The sequence below is a fragment of the Annulohypoxylon maeteangense genome (genome assembly GCF_022496945.1).
Source record: "Annulohypoxylon maeteangense strain CBS 123835 unplaced genomic scaffold GGS22scaffold_27, whole genome shotgun sequence".
NCBI classification, from domain to species: domain Eukaryota; kingdom Fungi; phylum Ascomycota; class Sordariomycetes; order Xylariales; family Hypoxylaceae; genus Annulohypoxylon; species Annulohypoxylon maeteangense.
This window is the reverse complement of record NW_025953274.1, coordinates 3,798-26,116: the sequence shown is the minus strand read 5'-3', so window position 1 is coordinate 26,116 and position 22,319 is coordinate 3,798. Positions and strand designations below refer to the sequence as shown.

The 22,319-nt window shown below is 38.7% G+C and overlaps 6 protein-coding genes across 6 annotated transcripts; 3 read left to right on the top strand and 3 right to left on the bottom strand.

Moving 5' to 3' along the window:
- Positions 1-1,562: 1,562 nt before the first annotated feature.
- Positions 1,563-4,165, top strand: GGS22DRAFT_84759 (uncharacterized protein). Its single transcript, XM_047968267.1, has 2 exons — positions 1,563-1,758; positions 2,047-4,165. The coding sequence occupies exon 2, from the start codon at positions 2,283-2,285 to the stop codon at positions 3,909-3,911; it is 1,629 nt and encodes a 542-aa protein (XP_047814193.1). The 5' UTR covers positions 1,563-1,758; positions 2,047-2,282; the 3' UTR covers positions 3,912-4,165.
- A 424-nt stretch (positions 4,166-4,589) lies between these two features.
- Positions 4,590-7,825, bottom strand: GGS22DRAFT_175042 (nitrogen permease regulator of amino acid transport activity 3-domain-containing protein). Its single transcript, XM_047963190.1, has 3 exons — positions 6,745-7,825; positions 6,288-6,684; positions 4,590-6,174 (listed from the first exon to the last, which is right to left on the bottom strand). Exons 1-3 carry the CDS (start codon positions 7,565-7,567, stop codon positions 4,923-4,925), a joined length of 2,472 nt encoding a protein of 823 aa, XP_047814192.1. The 5' UTR covers positions 7,568-7,825; the 3' UTR covers positions 4,590-4,922.
- Positions 7,826-8,006: 181 nt separating this feature from the next.
- GGS22DRAFT_84731 (uncharacterized protein) lies at positions 8,007-9,318 on the bottom strand. Its single transcript, XM_047968266.1, has 2 exons — positions 8,804-9,318; positions 8,007-8,727 (listed from the first exon to the last, which is right to left on the bottom strand). Exons 1-2 carry the CDS (start codon positions 9,058-9,060, stop codon positions 8,274-8,276), a joined length of 711 nt encoding a protein of 236 aa, XP_047814191.1. The 5' UTR covers positions 9,061-9,318; the 3' UTR covers positions 8,007-8,273.
- Positions 9,319-9,830: 512 nt separating this feature from the next.
- Positions 9,831-10,985, top strand: GGS22DRAFT_175037 (uncharacterized protein). The gene is made up of 4 exons (XM_047963189.1): positions 9,831-10,218; positions 10,284-10,318; positions 10,373-10,487; positions 10,539-10,985. Exons 1-4 carry the CDS (start codon positions 10,166-10,168, stop codon positions 10,621-10,623), a joined length of 288 nt encoding a protein of 95 aa, XP_047814190.1. The 5' UTR covers positions 9,831-10,165; the 3' UTR covers positions 10,624-10,985.
- A 20-nt stretch (positions 10,986-11,005) lies between these two features.
- On the top strand, positions 11,006-13,970 carry GGS22DRAFT_84660 (succinyl-CoA synthetase-like protein). Its single transcript, XM_047968263.1, has 8 exons — positions 11,006-11,462; positions 11,524-11,645; positions 11,727-11,870; positions 11,969-12,059; positions 12,128-12,202; positions 12,257-12,473; positions 12,533-13,535; positions 13,614-13,970. Exons 1-8 carry the CDS (start codon positions 11,261-11,263, stop codon positions 13,842-13,844), a joined length of 2,085 nt encoding a protein of 694 aa, XP_047814189.1. The 5' UTR covers positions 11,006-11,260; the 3' UTR covers positions 13,845-13,970.
- GGS22DRAFT_84713 (MFS general substrate transporter) lies at positions 13,921-16,224 on the bottom strand. The gene is made up of 8 exons (XM_047968265.1): positions 15,968-16,224; positions 15,832-15,886; positions 15,650-15,746; positions 15,480-15,570; positions 14,926-15,425; positions 14,629-14,871; positions 14,366-14,509; positions 13,921-14,218 (listed from the first exon to the last, which is right to left on the bottom strand). Exons 1-8 carry the CDS (start codon positions 16,084-16,086, stop codon positions 14,019-14,021), a joined length of 1,449 nt encoding a protein of 482 aa, XP_047814188.1. The 5' UTR covers positions 16,087-16,224; the 3' UTR covers positions 13,921-14,018.
- Between the last annotated feature and the right edge of the window lie 6,095 nt (positions 16,225-22,319).

Below are 22,319 nucleotides of genomic sequence, written 5' to 3'. Positions count from 1 at the left end.
GGGGATTTACCCAAGGGTACTTCTTGGACGCCTCGTAGGCTGCCAATCAATTGCCCGAAGTTACCAGGGTTCGAACACACAAACGGCGCACTTGCATTGGTTTGCGCTACCTTGCGTTACCCTGCTTTTGCTCACCTTGCGCTATCCCCAAGCACTTTCCAGGTAATAGTTGTACCTAGTAGCAGTACTCTCTACTACTACTACCTACCTAGGTAGCATTACTACTATAAGGTTACTATTCTCGCTCAATTCTTACTTGAGACCGCTTCTTCCAACGTCCGGCGCTCACCGTGAGATTTCATTCAACCCGGTTTATTCCAATCATATTTCAACTTGACTCGGCTTGTCGGGTTTGATCAGTTGTTTGTGATATTTGTCGAAGCTATATCTAATTCCCTACGGCCGCCACCGTCCGGAAGGTCTCAAACAGAGGAGATCCCATCCTCGTATACACCACTCAGTCAGGCTGCCCCGGTTTGAGCTTCGCCCACAAGCTACGCCCGCTTTCATCGACAAGTTGGCGAGAGCTGACACAGATTGCCCTACCACCTGGCATTTTACCTGGCATTTTATTGCAGCTAATAAGTTAATAACCTTGCCAACCGAGTTCACCCAACCCAGGCTAGGCTACCTGCATCTTCCCTCAAAATCCAAGGACTTTCTTTTCTGCCTTCTTACCGCCTCGAATCCTGAAGGTCTTAGGGTGGTGCTTGGGTCCTTGGTCCTTTTTTTATCCTTCCCACACACCCGGTCGATTTTCCCATACCCATATCCATACCCATACCTATACCCATACATAATCTTTAATTCATATACGATCCAACGGCCGCTCTTTGCGCTTCCGTCTATTCTCTGATCTGATATACGATTCATCACCTCTCGTGCAACCGCCCAGGCCGAAATAAGAGCCGATTAAACCCGGCACCAACTCCGTGCTTACGGTTTGACAAGTTCTTGGTTGTTTTTAGCCTCCTCCTCTCGTACACTTGGTGTTACCTCGCCTACTTGGCCTACCCTGCGTTCGGTCAATTTTCTCTGAGGTCAGAATTCACTTAGTGCTGTCATCGAGGGCTGGCTGCCACCATCACTCCTTCCTGGATTGTCTATCACATCTTACTGGTGTAGGGATTATAGCGATACCGCCTTTCGAATTTGGCGAGGCGCAAGATATATTTCTCTTCGTCTAGTTATCCTTGAAGCAACTTAACTTAACTTAATTCTTTTTTCCTCTCTTCCTCTTCCTCTTCCCCTTCTTCGCTTTATTCTACGCCTTCTCACACAAGCGACGAAGCACTTATCCAAACCCAACCAATAAATCTCACCGACACCCATTGTTGGTCGTGCGCATTCAACTAGTCTGTACGTACATGTTCTTTTTTTTTTTTTTTTTAACCTTGGAACTCTCCGCATCTCGGACTCGCGGTATTCGCATCGGACTCAGTACCTACACAAGGGAAAAAAAGCACAAAAAGGAATGGAAAAAGAAAAGAGAAAAAGAAGCAGTCCCAATTTTCGAACCAACCTAACTCGGTAACTTGGGTCTACTTTAACCTCTAACCAACGCACAACAGATACATTCATAAGCTCTTTCACACGCGCCTCTCTCCAAAATTCCCCTCTAAATATATTTGGTTCCTCAAATCAAATACTCAGCAAGCCGGCGCATTCCCGCGACGTCGTTCACCACCTGCATGGCTACGTAATTTGTGGTCAAACATCAACAACCACCATTCAACATTACACTTTTCTTCAACCGAGGTAAATATCCATTTATATATATCTATTTCATATTTAATTATGCCGTCGCATGCAATAGTACAGCATCGACAACTTCCTTTTTCTTTCTCTGTTACCATTTTGTAAAGAGCGCTTTGGGCTATCTCGGTGTATTGATACTTTAATACCTCCTTCCCCACATCTCCAGGGCTCTTTTCCCACTATTACTACCACTACCCTTCCATTCCTTCCCTCTTGCCCGCATAACCCATAACCCACTCGGCGAGTATAGGTGCGGGGCTGACAATGCTCTGTCCCTCGACAGAACAGATACGCTAGATTTCTAGATTTCTATCTAGGCAGATACCAGATACACAATCCACAACTTGCAACCCACATCAATCGCCGACCACTTTCACTCTCGATATCCTCAATACCGACAAACTATTTTGTCGCCGACGACATTTTAACGCCTAAAACGGCTATAGATACCTAACTAGCTATCGCTACGAATCTTACCCTCCCTTTCTCTCTTGGAGAGCTCTTTCAACCCGACTCTAGATCTGATGGCACAACACGCCTTCAACCAGTTTGGCGGCGGCCAGAGTACGGGCGGCGCTGGTGCCAGCGTTGACCCTAACGACCTGGCCATGTCCGGAACTTACGCTCCGTCATATTCGAACAACTTCAACGGAAATAACAATACCTCGAATTTCTTCGGCGATGACGAGTTACTCGACACCCTTGGTAGCCCGACCGATCCTATGTCTAACCAACCTGGCATGCACAACCAAGGCCAGGATTTTGGTAGCATGAACGAGATGAATATGGGTTTCTCGCAGGGCGTATATGGCCACCAAGGTAGCCATGGCTTGCCGATGGACCAGTCTCATATGAATGGATACTCCAACACTCCCGATGGTGATCCTATTCAGAGTCCGTTTGTGCACAGCTTTAACCAGGCGCAATTCCACCAAATGCAACAACAGCACCAGCAGCAATTTGGAAACTCCCTTCAGTCACCGGTATCCTATTCCGGCTCCCCTTTGACTGGCTCCGACATGAACAACGATGGAAATGATCCTAATTACCTGAACACAAAATCCCGCCCTCAGCTCTCCCATACTATGCAGCGCAAGTCTTCAAATACTCGAAGCCCACTTACCCCCAAGACTGCAGCCGCCATGTCCAACTTGACCGTGAGCTCTCGTGAACAACCAGGATTCGGTGCGCAACCGATACGAACTACGAACGGCCACCACGAGAAATCCCCTTCGGCTCAATGGATGCATACGCCAAACAGCCTATCCTCTTTCCCCGGATCTGGCTTCTCTTCTCCAATGCAGCATGGCATGCAGAACCCACAGATTGCAGATGTATTACTTAAGGGCGGCACGTCGATGCCTGCAAAGTTAAACACACCACCCAATGCGGTTTCCTCCCAGGAGATGAAGAGGAAGCGACGCCGCGAGTCTCACAATCTGGTTGAGCGACGACGTCGTGATAATATAAACGAAAGAATCCAGGATCTTAGCAAGCTTGTTCCTACTCACCGTCTGGAAGACGAGAAGATCCGGAAGCTGATACAGAACGGAACGCCGTTGTCTCCTAGCTTGACCGGGATGTCCCATCCAGCACAGGCTACTTCAGGATTGGCTGGACCGGGCGCAAAGCGTGCTACCGGTGTTGGTAACATTACCACGGGCCTGCCTCTCGAAGAGAAGGATAAAGGCCCCAATAAGGGAGACATCCTTAACGGCGCTGTCAGCTGGACGCGGGATCTCATGTGGATGCTACATCTTAAACTTCAACAACAAGAGGAGCTTCTCAACACCATTGTAGAGCTTGGTGGTAGTGTTCCCCTTGAGCTTACAGAAGACGAGAAGCGAATGCAAACTGAGCTGATGGAGGCCATGACCAAGAATGGCCCGCATACCTTCTCATACTCTCGCTTTGCAGGCTCAGGTCTCCGAGTACCTCAACATACCGACTATAGAGGCGACTCTGTAAACGGATCAGACAGTGCGATTGTTGGGACTTCGGTTAGTCCCGACGGTCGGGATACTGTGGATCTTGCGGGGGATATGGGGGACGCTGGCCAATTTTGGAACGACCCGGATGATGACGGCAGTGGTCCAGGGTCGATCAATTTCAAGGAAGAGGATGAATTCGGAATGGACCTCTCTCATGATTAAAGGTCTTTAGGCTTCTAGGCCTTGTACGTTCCTACATCTTTCTAGCATTTTCCGGCGTTGACCAAGTTCCGATTCCCCATTCGATTTTTGCGTTTTCGCCTTTGAGCATCCATGGATTACACTTGACTCGGGAATTTCAGGCATTTTACTTCGGTCATTTCGGGTATCTCAGTCAAGGGTGGGACATTACTGCATAGGGCGGCCGTTTTGGGAGACCGGCGTTCTATCTTATCTCACCAGACAGTGGGAAACAGGCACGGAGCGGCCGGGAGCGGTTATGGTTTTTCATATGGTTCTCGTCCGACAGATCCGGACATGCAGGGTCAGGTCTTTCGCTTTTTCTTCTGCACCCCTGCCATCTCTTCTTTCGCTGCTTTTATTTTCCTCGCGCGTCATTCATCTGCGGGCCGGGTTTGATTCTTTTCTATGATACCTTGTGGATTACGGAGTTTGGGTCACTGTTTTTTTTCTTCGGCCGAAATCGTGTTGTCTTTTGCATTTACATCTTCATTGTGGACGGAGGAGTTTTGTTCCGATGGTTCCCACATGTAGCCATTGCAACCCTCTTCTACGAGGGCGAGGGCATCTCATGCTTTGTGTATTCGTCGACTGGAAGGGAATCCGACTGGAGAAAGGAAAGTGAGGCATTACAAGTGATATATAAGCCGGGCAGTATAACGGGTTAACCCTAATAATCATATTTATCCACATAAGCCTATGCTTGCTTGCCTGCATGTGAATTTATTGCTGTTCGCCTTGAAATGCCTATAGAACTTCGTTCCAGGTTCAAATTTATCTCTTCAGGTAGGAGATAGGTATCTATCAAAGCGGGAAGACCCCGGAATCATAAACCCGACCTTTCCCGCCCGTCCATATACCTCACTATAAACGGATTTACTCTCTTACACGTAGCTCGAGTACATAGATACCGGATACCTATCCAACTATGTAACCATATATGTACACACATACGTAAGCACATAGCCTAACCTAACCTAAACCTACCAATGCCTACCAATGCCTCACAGTCAACAAATACTCGCTCATAGAATTAAGCAAGTTCCACGCGTCCCGACGCTTCATGTCCTCGTGCAAAGCCACGCGCTCAAGTGCCCAGCGCCCGTCAAAGTACTTCCAGAAGACGGGCCACGCGGTTCGCGGGTTCAGCGGTGGTCCTGACCCCCCTTTACTGGGCTTGCTGCTTGGTCCTATTTTTATCCCTTCGGTTGTTTCTTTCCCTTTTCCTGCGTCGGCGGCGGTGTTGCTGCTGCTGCTGGGGCGCGTGTTGGGACGTGTGGTTACGGCTAGCGCGCCGCTCGAGGCGTGGGTTACCCGCTCCGGCAGGCGGCGGCCGATCGCGGAGAGGTACCGCGAGTCCCGCTCGCCGACGCGGCCGGCGTCGACGATTACGTAGGGGCTTAGGTGCGCTAGGTGCGGTGCTCGGTTTACGGAGGGGTGTGCTGTGCGTTGGGGGACGGGGCGGCGTGCGTGTGCTGCGGCTTTTGAGGCCGCGGCTAGGTGTGCGCGGGTTGCGAGGCGGGAGAGGCGTGCTTGCTCGGCTGCTTGTTCTCCGGCGGTCTTTTGGGTGTGCGACTGTGATGAGGATGGTGGTTGGAGGGTTGCCGTGGAGGAGGTTAGGGATATGGGAATTGGGTGCTCGGAGGAGGAAGAGGTGCTGCTGAGGCTCGTTCGGGGTCTTTCGTCGGGGTTAGGGTTGGGGTTGTTAGAGTCGGGAGATCCGGGGGAATCAGAGCGTGGGGATGATGGGGGCGGCGATGAAGATACTTGGGAGTGTGTGTCCGATTCGTTAGACGTTCCCTCGGCTTCGGCCTTTGCTTCGTTTCGCGCGCGCTCTATCTCCTCTGCTTCGAGCTCGTAGTCTACCTCGTATAAGATCTCGGGCCAGACGACGACATATGCGAAAGTACACAGTTGGGCTGCCCAGCCGCCACGCATAAGCCAAGCCAACATAGCTAGGTAGGTCGGGCGATGGTTTTTGCTAGGCGCGAATAACTTGTACGAGCGTGGAGCGGCCGATAAACTCGCTAGGAACTCGGGTAAAGGGGGTGCGAGCGGGAAGCACTTGGCCCAGGCCTGGGATGCGCGAGGTAGACGTGACATATCGCTATTCGGTGACAGGATGTATACGTCGCGCGCATGTAAGGGCGGGATCGCGATGGCGCGACGCCAGAAGATGAAGTGCTGCGCATACTTCCGAACTTGCGCTGGGGAAAGGGCCGTGCCTTGGCCGATTTGGTGAAAGCTGTGAGGTCGAGGCAAAGGTGAGTGTTGACATTCTTTAGAAAGAAGTTCTCGAAGAGGGGGGAAATAATGAGGAATAGGGGGTGCGAAAGGCTGTAAGATATGTGTACTTACGACATAGTTGGCTTTGAGAGCCGTACGAACTCGATCATTGCGGCCGTTGTTTCGTCAGGGTCGGCCTGGAGCTCCGCGATGATCTTCTTCTCGTCACTCATCAGGAGCAATGCGAAGTTCTTATCGAGGAAGTCAGGGTCGTGAAGGCTATCCTCTTCGACGAAGGAGTTGGCAGTGGTTATCCATAGTCCTTTAGAGCCACTCTCGTCATCGGGGGGTAGGTCCGTGATATAGAACGGTACGGGTATCTGAACTGAGTGCGTTACTGCGCCTTCGGCTGTGTCTAGTTGCAGTGCCGCTATTTTGTTGTGGGAGACGGCTTCGTAGACATCCTGCATGGATGCAGCTAAGGAAGAGACTTCTAGTATCTCCTTCCATAGCGTGCTCATCTTAGTTTCTGTACGTTATTCGTCAGTTCGTCTATTTGTATGTGTGGTACGATACGTTAGGCACATACTTGATTCCCGGCCCTTATCCTTCATTGCTAAGATTCGTTTTGACTCTTTCCAGACAAAATCACTCTTCTGTTGGCTGTACTTATAGGCCTTATTAATCTTCTTTATGATATGGAGATATAGATTCTCCGCTAGCTCCCTTGCCTCATGCTTCTTAGGATTCAAAATGAAGACAAGATTGAACATAGTCATGCCACTCTTTTTCTCGTCGGCTTCATCTAGTGAATTTCCGGTAATGGCATCCTCAGCCATATCTCTAGTCTCGATCTGTGGTATGTCGCTTTGAAAAACCGAATACTCGCCATACTTACTGGCGGGTTCCGCGTTTTCTGGCGATTTCGGCGCTTGATACTTCGGCTGCTTTTTCTTTTTGCGCCATATTCCGTTCTCTGGGACGTAGACGGGATACGATGCAAAACAGAGTTGTTCTAATGACACATGAAATAGCTTCTTGTGGAAAGCTCGACTTGGCGTGAGGAGACTCTCGAGGTCTTTAGTTGGGTAACCAGCTACATGCTCCCAGGGCACTATTTGAGAGCCGCTATCGGTTTCCAAATGATCATCATGGTTCCAATTCTGTAGATCAACAGACTTTGGGAGAGAACCAGAAGGTGCTTCGAAAGGAGGATGTGTCATCTGATTTAGAAGTTCATCGTCGTCGTCGTCAAGCTCATCCCTGGGAGCACTGTCGCTGGAGGACGGTGCGCGCGGCTGCAGGATCCGAGACGGGTACTGGAAGACAAACAACGGGCCATCGCGCAGCCGGTTAACCACCAGAGCCACTCCCAGGAAGTTTGACGTGTTTGGCAGTATCGGGGATGCCATACTTATCACACGCTCCGGTGCCACGAATGGCGACACAAGTCTCAGATGCAATCACTAGTCCCGCCGCCTAGTCCGAGGGTGTGCGCCGCGGTCCTCGGTGAGCATGTTTCATTTGACTACTGCAAGTCTGAGTTGGGTTCTCTATTTGATGTAGGATGAAATTATTTCATCTCGTTAAGTTGTCGACGACCAACTTCATGAATTGACGAGTGCGCATAGGTGTTGTTATCTTTAAGATCCATAGATCAGCATGTTGAAGCTATTGCTACCTGGTACGTACCTCTTTAAGCTGCACTGGCTGCACTAGATAAATGATTCGGCCAATCAGGAGAAGAAGCTCGGAAATGTATTGTTCCATTTCTTATCGGTCATATGTACATAAACTCTCTATTGTGATACTTGTGAAACGCGACTTTAGTTCATTATTACAAGTAAATAATTTCAAGATGTCATTTCTTATTTAAATTCGTAACTTTTTTTATCACTTGAGAATTATCACATAGATGATAACCCGTCTTTATGTACCTAGGTAATTTTCCTGATCTCCTGGTGGAATACCCTTCTTTATCCCAGTGCTACATACAGCCCCAACCATCCTATACCGAAGACACACACATCTATAATTGCTGGCCAAATTATACACAATTAGAAAAAGGGTCGTAACTATTCATTACATCGTCCAATCCACACCTAGATCTCCAAGGCGTCATATGCGTGCGCCCATGAGTCCTAGACCAACCCCGGCAATGACGCCAGCGATACAAGCAGCAGTAGGCCGTGGCGCTTGATTTCCAACGATAAATCCACCTGTAGCGCCGGCAGATGCGCATTGTGATGTCTGTAGGTTATAGCAGGCCTCGGACGACAAACTAGAACAGACTGATGTCGCCGTTGCTGCAGGGAGCGCGGTGCCTTGTGTGGCGGCGATTGTCGTTCCACCTCCTCCCGGAACCACAATAGTGACCCCGTAACCCCCACCCACTGTACCCGCCAAGTCCGATACGCACGCCTGGTAATTGCTCGAACACTGATTAAGAGCCGATGTGCATGCGACCGAATTGGCAAATGATGTTGGTATGTATGGGAATGTGAAGTATGTGTTGCTCACGTAGGAGACAGAAGCAGTTGTACTAGCAGGCGCTACTCCAGTACATGTTGCTCTATAATTTCAACGGAATAAATATGTAAGTCTCAAGTTGCATTATCATCATACTGTCTTATCCGAAGGGAACTCACGTTGTAGGGCAGCAGGCTGCTGAGCTATGCGCATCTAAGGAGCATAGTTGGCCATTCTCGCAACAGGTGCCTGCAAAAGCAGCACCCCGATCTTCGCAACTGAAGTAGTTGGCGGGACAGGTCACGTCTCTCTGAAAGATGGCATTAAAATGCTGGATCGCGCTGTACCCGAGCGGGTTGAGAATAGGTTCGGCAAGAGCAGAGGTCGTCGCAGCTATGGAAAAGAGCGCAGTATATGGGTAAGGCGTTAACCGCATTTTCTATCCAGTGTATTTTCGAGCATCAAGGTAGTTGATCACCTCCGCGCGTAGCGGTGACAGAGGTTATAGCAAAGGATATACCCGGGATGTATGATGTAAAGGAGAGCAGGCTGAGCAAATTCAACGAATATTTTTCCACCTAGATAGGTATCTAAATCGGGTATGTCGGTATTCCAATTCACCGCCCACGATGCTGCAGACACGAGGTGGGGAGTGGCTTGTTGGCTGGCAGCACTTTACTGGTCTTCTCGGCTTTAGATAAGTACTAGGTACGTATAGGTATAATTGTTCAGCGCCTAAATTGGATTGGTATATTCAAGATCAATGGAATGTTGAAGATTTTGATGACAGGTTATAAATGGCTTCGAAGATTGCAGGAAGGTTAAAGGATTGTATATGTACAATATGTACGATAGGTAAATTTATCTCCACAGACAAATGGGAAACAGCAAATCAGCAGGTTTTGGGAAGGTCCAGACTGAACAGACTGCAGTGAAGTGATGTCAAATTGTTTTAGCAAGCGGTTGTTCGCCCAGCAACCATCTTAAGAGATCGCCGGAGGTACTCGACCGATGTGGGGGGAGGGGTCGAGGACCTTGACTGTACTTCGTATTCAAGGATGCACCGCCGAACCGGGCTGACTGGTAGCTTGACTGGGACTGCTGGGACAAACTGCATGTACCTAGGTAACTTTCGCAAGTACATCTTTCGTCTTCGAACTCGATATCGAAACTTCCAAGTTCATCTTGTATTTATTTTCTGAAGCATCTCATCAATCAATTTTCTATGTCATTTGTAACATCTAAATCTCAAAAGACTAGGTAGTACTTGATGAACATTACAAAACGTTGTGTCTAGGTATCAGACTCTTGCAAATATAGCATAGTATGAAATACATACCTAGGTGGTTTTTACACTGTCCGCCTATCTCCAAAATTTCATACAAAGCTCAATCTGATGTTCTTGAATCATATGTGCAATCGAACGAAAACCTCAACAACCCACCGAACATTGAAGGCGATAGAAATAGAAAAGGATTTACCGATTTATTCACCTGAAACCAATTACTATTAATTGATAAGGAAGAATACAATCGCACCCGATGAGTTCTTTCGGTAGCCCGGGTTCAGGTACTTACAGCGGGAAGCCCACCCCGTATGTCTCCTATTCAACAATATCCTTCCTGAAAGAACAATATGAGATATATTAACTATATCTAGACCGCAGCGCGGTAGCTTCCCGTTAGATCACGATGGTCAGAAAACCACCAACGTCTTCGTATTTTCGATGGCTAATATCGCATCTCTAGGTGAATGCACGGACGTAATGAAGAAGTACCTGACGTGCCTTAAAAATGGCAAGGGCATAAATATTGAAGAGTGCCGTAGCCTGTCTAAGTCATATTTGTTATGTCGTATGGACCGGTAAGCATTCGCTTCTAACCTAAGATTTCGTAGACTTTTCTCATTATTTAGGAATCTCATGGCGAAGGACGATATGAAGAATTTGGGCTTTGCGGACTCGAATCCGCCGTCTAATACAGAATCCCCGGGACGGTAATATTATGTCGGCTGTCTTCAACCTAAAGATATCAAATCCGAATCCCGATTCTGAATACAGGTCAGGAAATCGCTGGCGTAATTGGAAGCACAATTGATGAACACTGAGAGATCTTAACTTTCTAAGACCCAAATCAACATCGCACTCTATGATTAGGGGAAGAGTGAACGGCTATACAACCACAACCCAAATTCGAAATGGTCGGGTACATATTATATATAATGAGATTGTAAATAATTACCTGCAGAGCATGGAAGCATTATATTCCACGTCCTTATTCCTACTCCGGGACCGAGGTAAACGAAGCAACCCCACAAATTTAAGATGTACATAGACACTCCAAGTCTCCAACTACTACATAGTCACACGTCATAGTTTTTATGTGACTTTCACCTTCTGCACTCTCATCAGATTGATCACCTGGGTAGTAATTACCACATATAGGGGCATACATGGACTTACCTGCTATTTCCGACTTATTCCCAAATCCAGTTAAAGTTGGAGATTGCCCGTTTTCCGGAACCGGTGCGGGATCGATGGAGGTCCGGCTAAGATGATCCATTCAGATTATAAAGAACCGATGCTTTGAATATGCTTCCAGATATTTCATTTTCATCTCGTATACTCAACAGAAACAATGCTCTATAGCACCTTAAGGACCCGGCCCTTGAGGTGTCTCTCAATTGCTTCTTCTCGTAATCGTAACCTCGGTTCAGCAGGTTCAGCATGGGCTTCTTTCGAAAGTCGCCGGCATTCGAGCGACGATGTAGGCTACGACTCAACTTTAAGAAATCTCAAAATTGGTAGTCATACGAGAGTTATCTTCCAGGGGTTTACGGGTATATCTCATTCTCTCTCACATTCCTATGCAATTGCTATTTTCTTACATGGCGAGTTTAGGAAGACAGGCTACTGCGAATGCTCGTGAATCTCTAGCTTGGGGCACCAAGATAGTCGGGGGCGTAACGCCGGGTCGGGACGGAGAACACCTGGGCTTGCCACTCTACCCTACAGTCCGCGATGTACGGGATCTTCAGTTCAGTCTCCCTAATTATAAGGGGTATAAACTACCTAGTAGGATTGACAAAGATACATCCCTCTAGGCCGTGAAAGATCTTAAACCAGATGCAACAGCCATCTACGTAGCCGCACAAGACGCTATTAACGCTGTCGAGGAGGCCATCGAAGCTGAAGTTCCACTCATCGTGGCCGTGGCGGAACATATACCTGTTCATGACATGCTTAGGGCAAGTATTTTCTTTTCATCACCACACATTAACACACGTGCCCTTTAGGGCATGAATAATCAAGAAAGATAATATCTAATGGTTCTAATTCATTGTAGCTCATGTCTATTTTAAAAACCCAATCGAAATGTCGATTGATTGGCGCCAATTCACCAGGCATCATCTCAGTGACTGGAAAATGCAGAATTGGTTAGTGACGATTCCACATATGTGCTTTTTAATTACGCATAGCCCATAACTCACAATAGTCATGATAGGTTTCCAACCACTTCCGTGTTTTAAACCAGGACGAGTAGGAATTGTGGCAAGATCGGGAACATTGAGCTATGAAGGTAGGTACGAACCTTTCACTGTTATATACCTTCATCTCTAACTCTCCCTGATAGCTGCTGCCTCTACACTTAGAGCTGGCTTGGGCCAGAGTATGTGTATAGGTATCGGTGGTGATATTGTACCTGGAACGACTATAAAGGAAGGGCTACAGATCCTTCTCGAAGACAAGGACACAGATGCTATCGCACTGATAGGAGAGATCGGGGGTAATGCTGAACTTGAGATCACCGACATGGTGAGGCGACACCTGAAGGTGTCTGCAAATCCGAAGTTAGTATCCGTGGGACTTAATACCATGGCCTTGATACTGACAGTAACACCCTCGGTAGACCAATTGCAGCCCTGGTCGGAGGAATCAATGCTCCCCCAGGACGAACCATGGGTCATTCTGGAGCATTCACCTTGCCTGGTGACCCCTCAGTTCGAGACAAAATCAAAGCCCTAACGGCAGATGGGGCAGTCGTGGTGAACCATCCTTCTAGGTTCGGCCCAGTGCTGAAATCAATGCTAGACAGTAGAGCAACAGCTGCTTCTGGAGTTACCCCAGGCCATATCCCACAGCAGAGAGCAATGCACACCTTAATTCGCCGTCCTCCTTTGCCCCAAAACACATTATATCAAAGGCCCCCATATCAAAGACGGAGTATATACATACCGCAGGAAACATGCTTAGCGAAGCTACGCGAGCATAACGTTCCCGTATCCGAGGGACTTGATCCAGATTCCCAGAAAATGATCGCTTTAACCATCAACAGATCCGCAAAGAATCTCCGTATACTCGCTTCTCCAACCAGAGATATATCCGAGGCAAGGGAATTCGACTTCCCTTATGCCAAATCAACCCCAGACGACGTGAAGCTCGAAGCCATAATCAAGCACATCCAACTTGACCCAAAGTCCAAGGGTGCTTTGGAATCCTTGATCAATGAACTCCTCGCACTTTTCATAGACCAAGAATACTACCTCGCACAAATCTGGATCGTCGAGACTCCCGATGCCAGTACGAAAATTCAGGTCGCAGGAGCGAATTTTGGGTTCGAAATCGCTTCGTCCAAGGGTTGTGGGCGGCACACGAATCCTGGAGAGCTGCGCAACGCAAGCACTGAGGACCCGGACGAGCTCGCTGCTGAGAAGGATGGAATTGTGTATATCAAGCTCAAAGATGGTAACATTGGCACACTGGTTAACGGCGCAGGACTAGCTATGAACACGGTGGACGCGCTGGCCGATGCAGGAGGTAAGGCAGCGAATTTCTTGGATACGGGTGGGAAGGCGACAAGTTTAACGGTGAAGAAGAGTTTTGAGTTTATATTGAAAGATCCCAGAGTCAAGGTATGCCTCCTTTCTTACCCTCTCCGGTTGGGGCTTGATTACCTATGATATGAAGCTAATCATCGATCCTCGTTGCAGTGTGTATTTGTTAATATCTTCGGCGGCCTGACACGCGGTGATATGATCGCGGAAGGCGTGATCATGGCGTTTAAGGAGTTGAAGATGAGCGTACCGGTCGTGGTGCGAATTCGCGGAACAAATGAGAAGGAAGGACAGGATATCATTGCCCAGAGTGGATTGCCATTATACGCCTTTGACGATTTTGATGAGGCTGCTGCTAAGGCCATCGAGTTGGTGGCTCGAGATTAAAAGTAGGTATTAATCCGTAGATGGCGAATTGAATCATCCACCATTACAACCGGGTACACGGTGAATTATTCATATATGTTTGGCTACAGCTCAAGATTGCTGCCAGTTATATTTTTCCTGCCTGTATATGCAATCAACTAGATTACGATTCGATTGTAAACTTTTATCGCTTTCTTACACTCGTTCTATGACCCAAAGGCCTTTGATGATTGAGAATGGCCTCCGAGAAGATTGGGTCCTTGGGTCACCATTATGCGACTGTATTTCCAACGCCGACGACAAGACACCCTCATCACGAATAGCAAGTTCGCGCTCTTCTTTTTCGAGCCGCACTTGCTCCAATTCCCAGACTTTCCAAGCTCTGAGAGTCCAGCCTGTATCAAAAGTATTAACCAATCAGAACATAGATCAGATTATAGATAGTCAGAAAGCGAATATTGATATATCTCTTTCTGATATATCTTTATGATGTGACTTTATGATTTATCCTCAAGGATGGTTGGGGGAGCGGTGAGACTTACCGAAAAGAAATGCGCCTATGTATAAAAATGCGGTGAAGAGCTGAACGCGGATATAACCCCCTTCTCCAGGCCGCCTTAAGCTCACGGCGATGACCTCAGCAAAGGTCGCTGGCAGCACAAGCACAACCCACGTCATGGATAGCGCTATTTCGCAGTTAGGATATAATAATTTAAAGAAATCGTTACTTCCAAGCTTATAATGTTATGAAAAGGTTGAGCCGAGGAGGTAAGGGACGCCGCTAAAAGCAAATCTTAGAACTGACCTGACGGGATAAGAGCAAGCCCAACAACCTCAGCAGTTATGGGGGCAACAGTTGCCCACATTACACCAGCAACGCTGCCACTAAGGATGGCAAATACTATGCAGCTAGCAAAGGTTTTAGTGCCGAATGTCCAGAAGAATAAGCAAAGAAGGCCGCAGAACAAGGTAGAAAGGTTAGCAATATTCAAACGACCAACAGAGTCACTCGAAAGTCCTATCATGGGCCTTCCGAGTCCCTGGAATACTGCGTTCTAAAGTTAGCTTTATTGATCGGGGTTAGAAGTGTGAAAGTTCTTACAATTGAATATTGCTCCTACTAAAGAGGCCCGAGAGGCAGTCAAGCCAACGGATTGACAATAATCGACAATGCTGAAGACAAGGATGACGTATGCAATGAGAGAGAGCACCATCCAAGCTTGCAACAAGAGGAACGATGGTCTCCTAAACAAGCTCCAGTTAAAGGCCACATGAACAGACCCAATAGCGGCGTTCCGGTCTCGGATGAGATAGGCGGCGACGCTATTTACCACGAAACAGATGATTGCCAATATGCGAAAGGCCCAAGGCAGACCAATGTTAGTGATCATTGCATTTGTCGCTAGTGAGTAACATAGGCCGCCGAAGCCAGACCCGGAAGCGGCGATAGAGTTGGCGAACGACCGACGCTTTACAAACCACTGAGGGGGGACAGATGCAGAGGCGACAAAGCAGAGACCCATGCCTAAGCCGAAGCTCACCCCCTGACTTAGTATCAAGTGCCATAGTTTCGATGCAAAAGAGGAGCCGATAAACCCAATTCTATAAGATATCATCAGCATCTGAGACTTGCGGGTAGATCGGAGATAGATGTACGTCTCAAATATAACACCGAGAAATATAGTTCGTCGCGTGCCGCATCGTTTCCATCCAACGAGAGAAGTTGCCAATGGGGAGGCGAGAAGCGCTGCGACTATATTAGCTAAATCCATGGATGTAATAATAGTACCTTGTATAGGTACATATATATTAAGAGGAAAGTATACCTATGGAGATAGATAACCCGCCAACGAAGGCATATCCGAGCTGGCTAGTTCCAAAAGTGCCTGTTCTAAGGTAATAAGCGAGGAACACGGAATAACTCTACGGGTAGCATATAACGATTAGAAAATTGGATGTTGACTTCCAATATTGTCTAAAACAACCTTGAACGTGAGGATATGCTTACCGAGTTAAGTCCCCAGGTATGGGCATTAAGTATGAATACACCGAAAATCACAACCCTAAAGAGACACTATAGTTAATATCAGTCATATTCTATAAGACATCATTTTCTCTTTAGAAGTAACCGTTGAATAACTGACCATCCGTAGCCGCCCTCCTTGAATTCATCTTCTGACTGAGTATTGAGCCGAGAATCGTTCTCATTAGGTGCGTCATTACCGTTCTCGATATTCTTTTGGTCTGTGTTAGAGACCGTCATGACGACTTGGAGATATTAGATATGTGATGTAATGCTATTGGTAGTAAATGAAGGAAAACTCGAGCTAGATTATTAATTCGTAAGATTCACATTGCCAAAGACAAAGAAGTTTTACCCACCATATACAACATAAAAAAATTAAAGCTTGAGTTTATACTTAGAGTTATGTATTAATATTATATTCAGAAAATGTCTGTTGCTCCTTCATTATGTAAAACTCATCCGGGAATAATAATCCTTCGGTAATAAGTATACTAACATGAAAGAACCTAGTAAATCTCTAGGTGAGCCAAATTTCCCTACTAGCAAAATCCGATTGCCACACCCCGATCCCGACTCCCGCGGGAACTGCCCCACGGGGTCGCGGTTTCGCTAAAGCAATTGGTGATGCTTGAGTTTATCCCTTCGTACTACCCAGTATGTGTAACTGGCACCTCCGTGCCCGGAGAAAAATCATAACATATCAAATTCGTTAGCGATTGTACGAGATAAGAGGGAAATATCGAACGTAAGAATATCGGGCATTAGTGCTGTGCTAGCTGCGTATCCATCGGAGAGATGCCTCACTCAAGTGTTGATCTCCGTCATATATGTATGACCCCCAAAGAATAATGTTCGCTTATCGGTGGTCATAACCTGACGGTGAAGTTTCCAAAATCGAACTCGGGAAATCGGCCGGAGCAAAATGTTAACATTGTCTGTATGACCGATCCATCATTGATGTTGTCTTGGCATGAGAAAACAAAGACCCCTGCTGCGCCGCCGGGTCCTTGTGCGGTGAGTCACCGTCAACTTTCAAGAGTAAAAGAAAAAAGCCTAGCCAAAACTTCTGAACCGGTATCCAGAAATTGCACTCGCAGCTATCTCGGTGAGATTGGTAGTTGTCACTCGGATACACGTAAGATCGGAAAAGGGGGAGAAATTATGAACACACAACCAGCGGGAGTAGGGTGGACCATAAGCCCGTATCCGCTAACCCGCCAATTTAATTAATGTATTAAAATGTACACAGTATTAATAAACAGTATATATGGAACTTATACTGTGCTTTATAGTTTATAAAGCGTTATTAATGTTTAATAATAATATTTTTAATACTTAAGTAAATATATAAATATTTATTATAAATAAGAATATTTTTTATTTTATAAAGTTTTTAATTTAATAAGTTAAAACGGTAAAATAACGTTAACTTTTATTATTAAATTTTACGGTTTATTAATAAAGAAAAAAATAAAGTAAAAGTTATATAAGTAAATATTTATTAAATTTAAAAAAAAATATAACTTATTTTTATTTTTTATTAAGTATATATTATATATTATTTATTTTTTATTTTATTTTTTAATTTTACGTTAATATTTAAATTTTATAATTTACTTATTTAATTAATTTTTTTATTTTAACGTTATATTTAAGTAATTATTCGAAGTTTAACGTAAATCGACGTTAATAAAATTAATTATTTCGTTATAAAAAAAATTATAAGCTTTTAAAAAGAAAGTAAATTATTTAATTATTTATATTTAAATTTTTTTTTTTTTTTAAATAAATATTATTAAACATTAAAACTATAAAACTTTTTATTTTAAACATTTAATTTTTAAAAAGTAATTAAGAAAAATTAATGTTTATTATATTAAATTTTTAATTTATTTTAAAGTAAATATATTTCATTTTAATAATGAGTTTTATTTAAATGTAAAATACGATAATATTTAAAAAAACTTATAAATATAATAATATTTAAATAAAAGTTAAATAATTTCTATTAATTATTATTTATATTTTTATTATTTAAATCCTTAATATTATTCTTTTCGTAATTAATATTTAATCTTTAAAAAAGGTTATTTATTAATTTAACGTGTTTAATTTAATTTTTTTTTTTTATTAAGCGAAATAATAATAATAATAATAATTAATATTAACGTTAAAAAATCGTTATTTATATAATTATTTTAAAGTTTTATTAAAAGTATATTAAGCGTGTTAAGTTAAGTTTTACATTTTATATTTAAATATAAAATCTTTATAACTTATTTAATAATTTATATTTTTAAACGTACGTTATAACGGTTTATGTTATATTTTTTTCATTAAAAAGTAGAAAAAAAAAAAGCGTAAAAAAAACGGTATTATTAATAAAATTAAGCACGTATTTACTTAATAAAAATTACGTTAAATATAAATTTAATTATTTTAAAATATTATTATTAATATATAACACCGTTTTTTAAATTTATTAAAAATATTATTTTTTATATTTTTATAACTTTTTCGTAATAATAATAATAATAATAATAAAAATTATAATAATTAACTTTATTACGAAACGGAATTAAAAAACTACGAAATAATAACGTTATTACGCGAAGAATTTTTAATTATTTTTTTTATGGAAAATATAATATATATATAAGTAAAGTTTTTTATTTATTTTACTTTTAAAATTAACCGTAAATAAAACCCTTGCGAAAATTTTATAAGTTTAATTTTAATTTTATAAACTTTTAATTATTAACTTAAAAAAAAACTAATATTTAATAAACTTTTTTTACATTCGGGATTTTATTTTTAAATAATAATTTAAATTTACGTTTTTTTAACTTTAAATATTCTTTAATAAAATAAATAACTTTTAAATATATAATTATTTAATAAATAAGTTATTATAAATAAATATTATAATTTATTTTTTTAAATAATAATTATTTATCGTTAAATATTAAAATTATATATATACGTTTATTTAATAAATAAACCGGACTTAATATAAATATTAAAAAATTAATTATATTAAAAGTATACGTATTATTATTTATTTTATTTTATGTTATTTAAGTTATAAAACGAAATTAAAAAACTTGTAAATAATAACGTTATTATATAAAAAGCTTTTAATTATTTTTATTATAAAAAATACGGTATATATATAAACGAAGCTTTTTATTTATTTTATTTTTAAAATTAAAAGTTAACGAAACTTTTATAAACTTAACGAAAATTTTATAAGTTAAATCCCGATTTTATAAATATTTAGTTATTAATTTTTTTTTTAATTAAACGTAAAATAATTTTTATAAATAAAAATATAATAAAAAAAGTGGTAAAATAAATAAGTATTTAATAAATATGCGGTTTTTATAATCGTATTTAATAATGTAAAGTTATAATATTTTTTTAATTAATTAAAACCGAGTTTTTATAAAAGTTTTATTATTTTAATAATGTAATTTAAATTCGAATACGTGTTTTTTAATTAATTAAAATATTTATCGATAAACTCCCGCGTTTTCGAAATTAAGCTTAAATAATTAAGTATATAAATATTATTTACGTTATATAAAACCGGAAAAACGTTAACAAAACGTATATATATTATTTTATATATATTAAGTAAGAAATTAAATACCGTAATTTAAACTTTTAAACCCGATTTTAAAATTTATATTTTTTTATAATATTAAATCTTTAATTAATTATTTCGCATTTAAAATATTTTTAAAAGTTTAATAATTAAAATAATTTAATTATTTTTATAATGCGTTTTCGAATAAACTTAATTACATTAAAATTAATAAAAAATTAAATCGAAGTTTTACGATTAAAGTTAAATTAAATTAAAATTAATTCGAATTAATCGAAGTGATAATTAACTTTTAATTTTAAATATTATAATTAAATAAAAGTTTAAAAATTAAAAAAAAAAATAACATATAATTTAAATTAAACATTTTCGATTAAATTAAATTAAAAAAATTAAAACGTTAAATTAATTAAGTTATAAATAATTAAAATTAATTAAGTATATAATAAAATTTTAATATAATTTAAAACGCGTTCGAATTAACGTTAAGCCTTTTTTTAATATAATACGTATATTAATTAAAATTATATAATATAAATAATATTAATTATAAATGTTTTAATATTTAACCATTTATTTTTTTTAATTTTTAACGAATATATAAAATTTATATTATTTTTAAGAAAAAAAAAAAAAACCTTATACTATATAAGGTAATTTATTTAATTTAATTTAATTTAATTTATAATAATATGTTTTATTATATTATTATTAATTCGTAACGTTATTTATAATGTTTAAAATAAAAATCGAAAATGTTTATATAATAATTATAATTATATATATAACTTTAAATTTAATTTAGTTTAATTTTAAATAATATAACTTTTATTTATATAAAATTTTTTTTATTATATATATATTAAAAAGTTTTAATTTAAACATTTGGAAATTTATTTAATAATAATTTTTAAGATTATTTTTATTATGAAAATATTATTTATATAATAATTATTTTAAATTTATATATATTTTATACATTTTTTTAAATACATTAATTATATTAAATTTAAGTTATTTTTTTTTACGAATTAAAAATATAAGGATAAATATTTAAGTATAATTAATATAATATAACGCGTAAAATCCTTATTATTTATTTTTATAAAAATATTTTTTTAAATAATTTTTTTTAAAACTTTATTCACTTAAGTTATTAATTTAAATATTATTTTTTTAAATTTTTACTCTATATTTATTACATATATTATGGAATTAAAACTTTAACTTAATTTTTCAATTATAATAAAATATATATTTCGAATTATAAATGAATTATCGTTATATAATAATTTACCCGTAATTAATTATAACTAATAAATTATAATTATTTTTTAAAAAATAAAAATAAATATTAACATTATTAAAAGTAATATTTATACGTTTAATATTAATTATTACGTTTAAACGTAATAAAATTTAAAATTAACGTTATACTTTTAAAAACCGATATCGTAACTTTAAAAAAAAATATTATTATTTTTAAAGTAAATATTATTATCTTTAAAAAAAATATTATTATCTTTAAAGTAAATATTACCGCTTTTAAAGTAAATGTTACCGTTTTTAAAATAAATATTACCACTTTTAAAATAAATATTATTACATTTAAAATTAATATTATTACTTTTAAAGTAAATATTATTATTTTTAAAATAAATATTATTAATATTAATACTTAATTTAACACTTTTAAATTTCGTTTTACCGTTTCGTAAATTTTTCCTTTTAATTATTATTTTTATATATTAAAATATTAATTATACGTTTATTATAAAAACGAAAACATAATTTTATACTTCGTTAATAATAATATTAATAATTATATAATCATATTACGATTTTTTAAAAATTCGAATAATATAATTATTAATGAATTTAAAACAACGGTTAAAAAAATTAAAAATATATTAAGTAAAAATTTATATATTAATTTATAATTAACATTAATTATTTTTTTAAATTATAAGTTAAATATAATTTTCCGTAAATTAAATATAAATAATAATAAAACTTATAATAATAAATTATAAAAACTTTTATATATATATGATATTATTTCGTTACGTAATTAATATTTTAATAAAATTTAATAAAGAATAAGTTTCGGGTTTAATAAAGGATAAGTTTTAAATTTAATAAAAGATAAATTTCGATTTTAAGTAAAATAAATTTTAATTAAATAATTTATAAATGTTTAAATAAAATATAATTAAATATATTAATTATATATTGTTTTTTTTTTTTTTTATATATTTAAATAATATAAAATAATTAATTTATGAAATTAAAAGTTATTTTTTTAAAGTATAATAATAATTTAATTATAAAAATTATTTTATTATAATAATTAATTAAAATTTATAATAAATATTTTATTATTAATTATAAAAATAAAACGGGACTTTTATATAATGTTTTATTTTTTAACGAATTAACTTTATTAATAAGTTTTATTATTTTAATAATATTACATTTTAATAATATAATTTAAATTTAAAAATAAGGTTTTTAATTAATTAAAAACATTATTAATAAATTATTATTATTAAAACATTAATATAATATTATTAACCATTTTTTAATTAAATAACTTTTTACTTATTTATTTAAATATTTTATAATTTAATATATTAAAAACTTTTATTTTAAATAAATTATAAATTTAATCTTTTTAATTTATATATATTAAAAGGTGAAATATTAAAGAATTCTTTTAATTTAACTTAATATATTTACTTAAAAAATACTTATAACCGATATTATATAATTTTTTAAAATTAAATTTTTTTTAAATATTATGCTTTTTTTTATACTTTTATTAAATAAACGTTAATTTTTATATAACTTATTTCTTTTAATT